The sequence below is a fragment of the Hypanus sabinus genome, chromosome 22 (genome assembly GCF_030144855.1).
Source record: "Hypanus sabinus isolate sHypSab1 chromosome 22, sHypSab1.hap1, whole genome shotgun sequence".
Taxonomy (NCBI): Eukaryota; Metazoa; Chordata; class Chondrichthyes; order Myliobatiformes; family Dasyatidae; genus Hypanus; species Hypanus sabinus.
The window spans coordinates 40,344,678-40,357,489 of NC_082727.1; the positions used below are offsets into that span (position 1 = coordinate 40,344,678).

Genomic DNA, 12,812 nt, shown 5'->3' on the forward strand with positions numbered 1-12,812 from the left:
ATGTGGATTTCAGTAAAACATTTGATAGGGTTCCCATGTGAGGTTCATTCAGAAAGTAATGAGTCATGGTATCAAAGGAGACCTTGCTTTGTGGATCCAGAATTGGCTTGTCCACAGAAGGCAAAGGATAATTGTAGATGGTTCATACTTTGCATGGAGGGCAGTGACCTGTAGTGTTCCGCAGGGATTTGTTGGGGGACCTCCTCCTCTTTATTATTTTCATAAATGACCTGGATGAGAAAGTAGAAGGGTGGGTTAGCATGTTTGCTGATGACACAAAAGTTGGGGATGTTGTGGATAGTCTGGAGTGTTGTCAGAGGTTACAGCGGCAAGTCATTAGGATGCAGAACTGGGCTGAGAAGTGGCAGGTGGAGTTCAACCCAGATAAGTGTGAAGTAGTTCATTTCAATAGGTCAAATTTGAAGACAGAATATAATTTTAATGGTAAGTTTCTTGCAGTATGGAGGATCGACGAGATCTTGGGGTCTGTGTCCATAGGACACTTATAGCTGCTGTGCAGGTTAACGGTGTTGTTCAGAAGATGTATGCTGTGTTGGGCTTCATCAACCGTGAGATTGAGTTCAAGAGCCATGAGGTAATATTACAGCTGTATAAGACCTTAATTAGACTTCACGGAGTACTACGTTCAGTTCTGGTCACTTAAGTACAGAAAGGATGTGAATACTATAGAGAGAGTGGTGAAGGCAGCCCAGCGTAACTGTAGATGTGAACTTCCCGCTATTCAGGATATTGACAAAGACAGATATATGAAAAAAGACCCGAAGGATCATTGGGGACCCAGATCACCTCAACCAGAAACTGTTCCAACTGCTACCATCCGGGAAATGGTATCGCAGCATAAAAGCCAGGACCAACAGGCTCCGGGATGGCATCTTCCACCAGGCCACCAGGCTGCTTAATTCATGCTGACACAACTGTATTTCTATGTTATATTGACTATCTTATTGTACATACTATTTATTATAAATTTCTATACATTGCACATTTTGACGGAGACATAATGTAAAGATTTTTACTCCTTGTGTATATGAAGGATGTCAGTAGTAAGTCAATTCAATTCAGAGGAGATTTACAAGGATATTACCTGGATTGGAGAGCAAGCTTTATGAGAATAGGTTATGAACTCGGCCTTTTCTCCTTGGAGTGACAAAAGATGAGAGGTGACCTGATAGAGGTGTATAAGTTGTTGAGAAGCATAAATCATGTGGCTAGCCAGAGGCTTTTCCCCAGGGCTGAAATGGCTAACATAAGGGGGCATTGTTTTAGGGTACTTGGAAGTAGGTAAAAGGGGGACGTCAGAGGTAAGTTTTTCAGAGTGGTGGGTGCATGGGGCACTGCCAGCAATGGTTGTAGAGGCAGATACAATAGGGTGTTTTAAGAGTCTGTTAGATTGGTACTTGGAGCTTAGAAAAATAGAAGGCTATGCAGTAGGGAAATTCTAGGTAGTTTCTAGAGTAGGTTACATGGTCGGCACAACATTGTGGGCTGAAGGGCCTGTAATGTGCTGCAGATTTCCATGTTCTATGTAACAGGATCAATGAAAGATCAACTGGAGTGCAGAAGATGACAAACTGTGCAAATGTAAATAGTAATAAATAATAAGAACATGTGGTAACAGGATAGAGTCCTTTAAAGTGAGATCATAGGTTGTGGGAGCATCTCAATGGAAGGGCAAGTATGTGTAGTTATCCCCTTCGTTCAAGAGCTTGATGATTGAGAGGTAGTAACCTAGTGGTGCAAATCCTGAGGCTCTATTACCTTCTACCTGATGGCAGCAATGAGGAGAGGGCATGGTCTGGGTGGTGAGGGACTCTGATGGTGGATGTTGCTTTCCTACAACAGTGTTGCATGTAGATGTGTTCAACAGTTGGAGAAGTTTTACCCATGATGTACTGGGCTGAATCCATCACCTTTTATAGGATTTTTCATTCAAAGACATTGGTTTTTCCATTCTTAAATCATTTTTAATGCTGGAATAGTGTGTAACCATCAATCACTCATTCAAGTTATTATTATGCAGTCCATTACTGGAGGCTTTAAGCCTGCCTATGAAAGGACTAGGTTATCAATGACAACATGATCTGCATTGTACAAATCCAGACTGAAATGTTGTCTTCTACATTTTTTACAAATGCTGACTGTCTCATGAGTACAAAAACTGTGCCTTTCTTTGTTTCTTGACTGTTATGTCATCTGCATCAAATCAAAGATCAAGTTCATCACTTATCATTGTCCACTTAATTCTGTTGCAGATTCTAACATGGGGGCTACGGAACATGAAGAACTATCAGCTGGCCGCTATTGGTTCCCCAAGTATCATTGTGGAATGTGGCAGTGAACGTTTGGAATCTGCTCTGATCAAGAACCTCAAAAAATGTCCAAATTTTCCCCGCTCAGTCCTCTTCATGAAAGTGGTACGTTGCTGTTTATCGAGAACGCCATACAGCTGGTACTTTAACATTGTTGAATCAATATTATCTGATCATTTGTTGAAATAATGAACAATAGAGGACCATTTAGTTTAGGCAACATTTCTGAGATATTTGATTGCACTGATAGAATATACTGTATTGTTCTGAAATTAAGCCCCATTTCTCTGATTGATTAGGATTTCTTAGTGGTACGGTCCAATATACCAGCTGTAATCGGCTAAGTCTATGATGGATTAAACTTGATTTCTCTACCACCAGTTTTTGCCATTATCATTTAAGCAACATTAAGGAGTGTAACTAGTAAGCTTCAGTTCATATCATTTGTGCTAAAATAAAAGCATAAGCCCAAGGAACAGAATTAGGCCATTTGGTCCATTGATGCTGTTCTGCCATTTCATCATAATTAATTTATTTCCCCTCTCAACCCCACTCTCCTGCCTTCTCCCCATAACCTTTGACACCCTGATTAATCAAGAACTTAGTAACCTCCACTTTAAGTATACAGTACTCTGTGAGTTGGCCTGCACAGATGTCTGTGGCAGTGAATTCCACAGATTCGCCTCCCTCTGGCTAAAGAAATTGTTCCTCATCTCTATTCTAAATGGATGTCCCTCAAATCTGAGGATGTGCCCTCTGGTCCTAGTCTCACACACTATAGGAGACATCCGCCCCACGTCCACTCTATCTAGGCCTTTCAGTGTTCGCTAGGTTTCGGTGAAATCCTCCCTCATTCTACTAAACCCCAGCGAGTTCAGCCCCAGAGCCATCAGATGTTACTTCTATGTTAACCATTTCATTCTCGGGATCGTGAATCTCCTCCAGCCCCTCTCTTTCCTGAGGTATTAAGCACAAAACTGCTCCAAGTATTCCAAATGCAGTCTGACAAATGCTACCTTTTGTATTCTAGTCCTCTCAAAATAAGTGCTAACATAGTATTTTCCTTCCATACCACCATTTCAAGTTATTCTTTAGGGAATCCTGCACCTCTGACATTTTAAAATTTCTCCCCATTCAGAAAATAGTGTATTCCTTTGTTTCTTCGACCTAAGTGCATGGTCATGCACTTCCCTACACTAAATTCCATCTGCCACTTCTTTGCCATTCCCCCATTCTGATGAAGTCCTTCTGCAGACATTCTGCTTGCGGTAATATTACTGTTTTAAAATATTTTATCAATTACATTTACAAGTGCAAAATACTGACCTTTAACATTATCAAAGCATTTCATTGTCCAAGATTTTAATTTAAAGGCATATTTGTCCAACTGATGTTGAAATTTTTGTTGTGTTTGCAACTTGTGAATCCTGATTGTCTCAATACTCGAAGACTACGTCGTCCCTGATCTTGTAAATATGTTAGTTTTCCGTGTGTTACAAATAAAGTGTTAATAATTCACTGGTATATTTTGAGCTTGGAAAATGTGAGGGCATCTTGGACACCATTTCTCAAGTTATTATTGAATGATTAAGGATGGTAATCTTGCAAAAAAACTTACTGTTAAAAATGCATCATGTATGTAATTTCAGAACTGGTACTTAGAAATACTTGAATACCTGGTGAATTAAGGGTGTGATAATTGTATTATTCAACAAATACTTAAATGAATTAGTCTAAAATTATCTCTGATTTTATTTTTAAATCTCGGTTCTAGTATCTTCCAAAAGAAGAAATCTACACTCCACCTGTTGTCATAAAGGTTATTGACCATCGGCCATTTGGACGTAAACCTGTGGTTGGACAATGCACAATTAATTCTTTGCAAGAATTTCGGATTGATGCCTATGCTGAAAAAGAATGTGTTGGAATGCAATCAAAAGGTATCCTCCAAACGTCCCTCTAGGAAACTGCAACCTTGTAAAAATTACATTTAACACAAATAGAAAATTTGGATTTCTATAGCATTACATCCAATGCATTTTGAAATTCATAGGAGCTACTTTTAAGTAGTCATGCAAATCAGTCTCCTAATTTTAATCACATCTGTTTTAAAATCATAATACAAATGTTTGGATATTTTATAACATAGTGTAATCATTGATCTTTTTATTTGTACAGTAACTTTACTGTCAAATGCTCGTGATTGTGTTATTGACGTAGAAGACAACCAGAAACCTCTCCTGGAATCGCAGGTAATATCCTTTTAGTGAAATCGGTTAACACTATGTTTTGTTTTTAACTGAATGGCTTGAAAACACAATTCTATCTCCACAAAACCTAAACAGTACCTTTAATGTTCTGAGGTAAGACAACTTGCTCAGGTATACTGTAAAAAAAATAGCATGCAAGTAGATATGACTTGTTCACATTTGCTAATTCTATACAATCCATGCATAAATGCTGCTTGCTAAAAATGCTACGGCAAGCTCATAATGTTATGTGACAATTTGTAGATCAACGAGGATAACAGAATAACAGATCATAAAGTACTTAAATACAAATTATAGTCTGCCTTAGTTTGACACCGTGGCATTGATACCCTTTAGTATCTTGCTGTGTACAGTGGATTGCATAAGTATTCCATTACTTGAAGTTCAATTTTTGCTGTCGTTACTAGGTCTTGTTATAGAACCTGTAAAAATCCGATCCAAGGCATTTGAGATTTGAGGGAATAATGTTAAATCACATTGAAGTGAGTGGATATCGATAAAAGGGAGTAACCTTTTTCAAAGCATTAGGTGGAACTCACTCATGCATTCTAACTTTCAGTTTGTAGACAGTTTCACCCAGGCAGTCATCAAAATGACTACACCAGCATTGCATGTATGTATGGAAAACACAAAGTTAGTAATGTTCAGGGTTTAGGAGGCTTTTCGTGGATTTTTTTTCTCTATCACTGTATGTTATATGAGAGGGGGTACCACCATCTGCTATCACTTTACCTTGAGCAAACCTGCCAGTAGCTAACACGTTTTGAAAATATTTAATCCTTAAATTGAAATGATATGTAAATTATTTTTAATCAAATTAATTTATTTGTTTAGTATAGCCAACCACTGGGCATGATTTATGAGTTAAAATACTGTATGCAATAACCTTTACAGGTATTTCCCCAATTTTTCCCCACTTTCCTCAATTCTGAAGGCCAATAACATTGGTTAACAGAGTATCAAAGATAATGATACTTTTTTAATTGGTAAACGTAATAGGTTGGTTAGCCTTCAGTGCCCTAGCCTTAGTATCTGATTTGATGTTATTTTTTCACCAAGATATGAGATTATAACTACTTTTGTCTTTATTTTGTCTTTCTAGTTAATTGTTTCCACTCTAACTACATGTATAATTTTCCCTGCTCCTCACCTCATGGTACCAGTAGTTTGGGACGTGGTTGAGGAAAGGGAAATTATAGTCCTCACCGTAAGACAGAACTTGGAAGTTTTTGCAGCTGAGCCTGATTGAGCCCATGGAAACATTTCCAACAGATTATTGGAAAGGGACAGCACTGCCTGGTTCCTGTTTTTCCAAACCTGAAGATTTTAGGCAGCATGGCGCTTATTGCAGCCTCAGCTTAATTGATATTTCTATGGAAACCATTTTAGTGAAAACAAGTTTGGATAGATTTTTGCATAATAGGAGAATTAACGGTTATGGTGAAAAGGCAGGTAGTTACAGATGAGTCCACAGTCAGATCAGCCATGATCTTATTGAATGGTGGAGCAAGTTCAATGGGCCAGATGGCCTCCTCCTGCTCCTATTTCTTATGTTTCTTATGATCACATAACATTAACTTTGAAACCCTGAACAATCGATGATTGAATCACAGTATATTTTTCTGAGAAATACTGAACAAAATAAAGCAGGAATAAAGTGTTACTAATTTGTTTAGAATTTTTTTGTTTTTTTTCATGATGATGCTGTTTTTCCATGTAAGAATTCCAATCTATTTAATTTTCACTCTAATTCCACTGTAAATCTTAGTGAAAGCAGATCACAATTTATAGAAACATAGAAAACCTACAGCACAATACAGGTCCTTTGGCCCACAATGCTGTGCCGAACACGTCCCTACCTTAGAAATTACTAGGGTTCTCCATAGCCCTCTATTTTTCTATTTATGAATATTTTGCTCATAAATTTCAATTTGTATTTGCATTTGGAATGCAACAGTTCACTCTGAATTAATATTAGGAGACCCACAGAAAGCTAGTTACTGGGAGATGTTGCTTTTTTGCAGTAAACAACCTTTGTTTAAAAAGCTTTGCTACTGTAACAGATGAAACACGACTCCCAACTCTCATTTGCATACAGTAATTAAGATCATTAATTCGATAAAGACGCCATGTTTCTTATACAAGCCTACACAGTCGGCAGATTGAGTCTATTAGACAAGTGACCTAACGAGGGCTGTCTTAAACTTCACAGCATTAATAAAATACTTCCATTACAAATATTAAAGATGGAATCCATTTATGAAAAATTCTGTAGGATTGTCTGTTTTGTGTTCTGCTTGGGTATGTTCTATAGTGAAACAAATGATATGAAAATACACGACATACTAAAAACGCTGTGGGTCTAAAAATACTGTATAGTGAAGACTGTGTAGGCTGATTTTTTTTTAAGAAAGGTCTCTAGGTACCATTGGCGGGAATATAATCGGAATAAAATCTTAGACATGGAGTAAAGCTCTAAATTGGGTGATAATTTCTGTTCATTAAACAATTTAGCAAAATCCAGCGCATGATCATACACAGGGTTGTATTCTTAAAGTATTTCCTTTTTCAGTTCATTAAAGGTTGTACTAACAGTGCATGTTTATTACATACTTTCATGCCAGGATCTCCATTTACTTACTTGATCATTTTGAGCTTGAATCCAAAGTTTGAAAGAAGAAAAGTGTTAATCAAAGTTTGAAAACTTTAATCTATTGGCTTTTGCATTGTATGGTAGTGCAATGTTTGACATGTAATGATGTCAATTATCTGTGTTCGGTGGTTTATCATCCTGGTGAGGTATGTAATAAAGCAATGCTTTAGGAATCTTCTGGTGAGAATGAGGTGGTTATTCATAATGGTCTCTCTTCCTGGAACAGGAAATTCTTTTGATTGTTCTTTTCTGCTTAGAAATGCACGTTGCCTGTTTGAAATTGTGGCATTTGTTTAATATTCCAATCACTTAATTTTCTTTCCTCTTTTATTTCCCAATTGTGGTATTGATAAATCATCTGGTGCTGTGACCAGACTGTTAAGGTAAGTTGCATTTTAGTGTTATACCTGTAACGGTGCAGTGCAGTGACGGGTTGATTTGGGACATGGGGTCGAGAAACCACTTGAAGTTGTTTTCCTACTTACCTTGGTCTATGTGTATTGAGAAAGGTATGGGTTGTTTTCACCTGTAAGCTGTATTGAAGTGGACACATTGATGACATCAGTAATGAAGATGAACATTGTGACATCTGTCCCTTTTGCCTCATTTCCTCCCTTCTCTTTTTGTCAGTCTGTTGCACATCAATGTTCGATCCTCACTCAGAATCCTGTCCACCTGAATGTTGGCAAGCTGTTACAGTTTCACATGAGCCCATTTGTAGTAGATACCATAAGTCAGTGGGGGTGGCACCGCCAAGGCCCAGAATAACCGGTCACAAAACTTTCTGGAGAGCAATCTGGTCCTTACCCAAACTCAAGACATCCCAAGCAAGTTGCTTAGTTTAATACAAACCAGACATAAAACTATAACAATAGGTGGAGTTTATTTGTCACGTTTTGTCAATTCTGATCCGAATGTATTGAACGTATTTTCCAGTTCTTGGTCCATAGCCCTGAAGCACTCTTCCAGATATTTTTCTAAATGTGGTGAAAATTTCTATCTCATCTGAGCTTTCAGGCTACAAATTCCATGCCTCCCTTCTCCATACCAACACTAAAAACTTGCTGAATGAGGCAATGTATTTCCTCACTCCCACCCTCATTCTTCCACCAGTTAAACTGACTCAATTTACCACCTCCCACTGCCCCATGGCATAGTATTTTACTGTTAAGGAAAGATCGTCCATCCTTTTAATATTTAAAGTTCTTAAACAATTTTGCTGTACTATTTGAAGGGATCTTGGTATAGTTAGGACTTGTATTAGTAGCCACTGGAGCTCCACAAGTGCCCACAACTCAACTCCCAATACACCATGGCCGTGTAGCCAGATTCTGCTCGAATGTCAACGAAGAATTTGCAGATGATACCACCAGAGAATTTCAGAATATATCTGAAATAACAATGAGTCGGAGAACAGGAAAGAAATGGTGAGCTTAGTGATGTGATGACATAACCACAACCTTTCCCTCAATGACAGCAAAACAAAAAGAAGTTGGCTGTAGATTTCAGGAAAGAGCAATTGCTCACACTCACTAGTACTAAGTTCCTAGTAGTGAACATGACCAACAGACCTTCCTGATCCAACTATGTTGATGTCACGGCCAAGGAAGCCTGCGAACGCCTCTATGTCCCCAGGACACTAAAGAGGTTAGTCGTATCCTCTTTGACACTCACCAGTTTTAATCAATGCACTGTAGAAAGCATCCTATCTGGATACATAGTGGCTTGGTGTGACAACTGCTCTGTCCATGGCTGCGATAAACTGCAGAGAGTTGTGGATTCAGCTCAGTACATCACGGAAACCAGCCTACCCTCCATTGACTCTGTCCACACTTCTTACTGCCTCAGTAAAGCAGCCAACGTAACCAAAGACCCTACCCACTCTGGATGTTCTCTCTTCTCCATGGCATCCTAGTATAATAAGCTTCACTCTTGACCTCACAATCATCTTAATTGTGACCTGCACTTTACTATCTACCCACACAGCCCTTAATCTCTACCGTAACACTCATTCTGCACCCTTGTTATTGGTTTACCTTTCACTACCTTTATCACTTGCTGTGATGAATTAATCTATATAGACGCTGTGCAAGACATTTTCCACTATATCTAGGTACATGTGACAACAGAATTACCAATTTGTGGCCATTGCATGTCCCTTAATATATTAATCTTCTGGAGAGTTGATTTCTTTAATATAGGAAGATGAATCAATCGATTGGTGGAGCAAGTTTTATGCATCTGCAGGAGAAGCTGACCGATCTGGCAAATATCTTCAGAAAGGATATGATACACTGAAGGTAATTTTGTTTGGTGCTTTGGTTAGAAATCGAGATTTTTACATTATAGCTCTCAAATGGTTTTTGATTTTCGCAATGACTCCCTTTGATAGATTAGAAGTACAAACCAAATGCAGCAAAAGATACACAGATTTGTTTCTCAAGTTTTTTTTGCCAAAAAAGAAACGCAGAGGTAAGTTTAGAGTTAAAGGTTGATCACTGATTCCTGACAACTTCCCTCCACTTCAGCAAAATCATCTGGTTTCCTGCAATTTGGAATTGTTTAAAATCCCATTCCTCGTATTGGCCAGGAAAACAAGTAGGAACTTCATTATTGAAATAACTATTTGTGGAAAAAATAATTTTATTATCATAACTGGACACAAGATGCAAAACCAGGGTCACGACATGGAGGCAAGTAGGAGCATAGGGCCTCCATCCAGACTGTCTTTCAGAAGAATGTATTCAACTTGGTTATAGAAGCAACACTACCCACTTACAGTATCGGATGACGATAAGGATAGTGAAATGTGTCCTTTCTAACACTGGTAAACATGTATTCTTATACTGCTGATTTTGTTTCATATTTAAAGCTGTATCTTAAGCTTTGACAAAAATAAGTTGTTTTCTCCTGTAGGTTCTGTGTTCAACTTTTGCAGCATTGTAGTACATTCAATTCTGGTTAACTGGGCACATTGGAACCAGTACATTTTGCTCCAATTAAGTAGCTGTTGCAATTAGCCAAAGTTTCATGGAAATAGTTAAAAAGGTATAGAAAAAAGACAACTGTTTAATTTGAGTTACAAATAATGTATTTGAATGAAATACAGAACAAATTAGAACACCACCAGTACTAATTATTGATTATTAATTAGTTATACTAATTAATGATAGTTATTGACAGAGCAATTTGGCTTTTAATTTGGTCAAATTGGGTATTCTTTTGGTTGGTGTCAAATATTTTTGTGGCATCTTGGCAAGTGGCTGAATTTTTTTTAAGTCATTAAAAAAACAATATTGTCAAATATCACAGCTTTTTTGAATCAGTGTCATTGGCCCAAATTGATTACATAACACAAGCACACACAGCAGACACTATTTAAATCTCTTCACTCCAAGCATAGTGTCGTGTCTAATAGCCACACAAGTGCATGTAACTGACATTAGTTAGAAACTGTTTGACAACAGTCTCCTGTCCAATTAAGCAGCTTAGTGTCCCAAATAAACAAAGGGAATCCCAGCTATTCTCTTGATTAGTTTCTGCTTTTAAAGAATTTCCTAAATAAGCAGCTGCCTCAATTAACCACTGGCCAAATTAACCAGAATTCTCTGTTTTTATAATGATTCCTGATTTGTTTTTGAAATAGTCTACTTGTTTTGTACAGTGCCTTTCTTTGGATCTGCGGTATCCAAATTGCATTAATTTTCTGATTGGAATAAACTTTTAATTCAGAGACTTCAAATATACCACTGTCCAATAAGAACATAGTAACCTGCCTCAATGACTATTGTCCCGTAGTCCTCACATCCATAATTATGAAGTGATTTGAGAGGTTGGTGGTGAAACATATCAACTCCTGCATGAGAAGTGACTTTGATCTGCTCCAAATTATCTACCACAGCAAATGCCATCTCATTAGCTCTTCTTTAAACCCTGAATGCTCTGTATTGACTACAGCTCAACATTCAATACCATCATCCCGTCAAAACTAATCAGTAAGCTTCAAGACCTTGGCCTCAATACCTCCTTGTGCAATCGGATCCTCAATTTCCTCACTTGTAGACCCCAGTCAGTTTGGATTGACAATAACATCTCCTCCACTATCACCGTCAGCACAGGTGCCCCACAAGAAGTGTGCTTAGTCCCCTGCTCTACTCACTTTACACTTATGACTTTGTGGCTAAGCACAGCTCCAATGCTATACTTAAGTTTGCTGATGACACCACTGTTGTAGGCCTAAGGTGATGAATCAACATGTAGGAGGGGAATTGAAAATCTGGCTGAGTGATGTCAGAACAACCTCTCACTCAATGTCAACAAGACCAAGGAGCTGATTATTGATTTCAGGAGGAGGAAACCAGAGGACCATGAGCCTGTCCTCACTGGAGGATCAGAGATGGAGAGGGTCAGCAGCTTTAAGATCCTCAGTGTTATAATTTCAAAGCATCTGTCCTGAGCCCAGCACATAAGTTAATTTATGAAGAAAGCACAACAGTGCCTCTACTTCAGAGTTTGCAAAGGTTTGGCATGACATCTAAAACTTTAACAAACATCTATAGATGTGTACTGGAGAGGATATTGACTGGCTGCATCACCACCTGGTATGGAAACACCAATGCCCTTGAATGGAAAATGTAGTGAATAAAGCTCAGTCCATTGTGGGTAAAGCCCTCCCCACCACTGAGCACAGTGTCATCACAGGAAAGCAGCATTTATCATCAGCGACCCTCGCCACCTAGACTATGCTCTCCTCTCACTGCTACCATCTGGGGGAAGGTACAGGAGCCTCAGGACCTGTGCCACCAGGTTCAGGAACAGTTATTACCCCTCAACTATTGGCCTCTTGAATCAAAGCGGGTAACTTCACTCAATTTTACTTGAAATGTTCCTACAACCTATGCGCGCTCACTTTCATATCATGTTCTCGATATTTATTGTTTAATTATTATTGTTATTGTTCCTTTTTGCACATTTTGTTATCTTTTGCACGCTGGTTGAATGCCCAAGTTCAATGATTCTATTATGGTTATTATTCCATTATAGATTTGAGTATGCCAGCAAGAAAATGAATCTGGTGACATATATGTACTTTGATAATAAATGTACTTTGAATTTTGAGATGAAAATATGTTTAAGTCCAAGAACTTGTTGCTCCTTTCTATTAAACGCTACCTATTTAAAACAAAGCTTTTCTGCATTGTTGTGAAGATAAGATCACAAGACCATAAGATGTAGGAGCATTTGGCCCGTTGAGTCTCCTCTGCCACTTCATGACTGATCCAATTTTCCTCAGCCCCAATCTTCTGTCTTCTCCCCCTATCCCCTCATGCCCTGACCAATCAAGAATCAATCAATCTCTGTCCTAAATATACACAAAGACTTGGCCTCCACAGCTGCATGTGACAGCAAATTCCACAGATTCACCACTCTCTGGCTAAAGAAATTCCTCCTCATCTCCATTCTAAAAGAAGGCCACTCTGTTCTGAGGCTATGTCCTCTGGTTTTGGACTCCCCACCATTGGGAACTTTCTCTCTGCATCCACTCTCTCAAGGCCTTTC

At 38.4% G+C, this 12,812-nt stretch overlaps 1 protein-coding gene across 5 annotated transcripts in view; it reads left to right on the forward strand.

Moving 5' to 3' along the window:
• The window catches only part of LOC132379550 (myoferlin-like), a 263,587-nt gene that overhangs the window by 130,611 nt on the left and 120,164 nt on the right, over nucleotides 1–12,812 (forward strand). For 3 of the 5 annotated variants that reach the window (XM_059947586.1, XM_059947583.1, XM_059947584.1), the window contains 5 exons: nucleotides 2,274–2,435; nucleotides 4,105–4,270; nucleotides 4,509–4,582; nucleotides 5,160–5,213; nucleotides 9,455–9,553. In XM_059947586.1, the coding sequence (XP_059803569.1) occupies nucleotides 2,274–2,435; nucleotides 4,105–4,270; nucleotides 4,509–4,582; nucleotides 5,160–5,213; nucleotides 9,455–9,553 (555 nt within the window). The remainder of the gene's footprint in view (nucleotides 1–2,273; nucleotides 2,436–4,104; nucleotides 4,271–4,508; nucleotides 4,583–5,159; nucleotides 5,214–9,454; nucleotides 9,554–12,812) is intronic. The other 2 variants (XM_059947585.1, XM_059947587.1) reach the window with 1 other exon arrangement.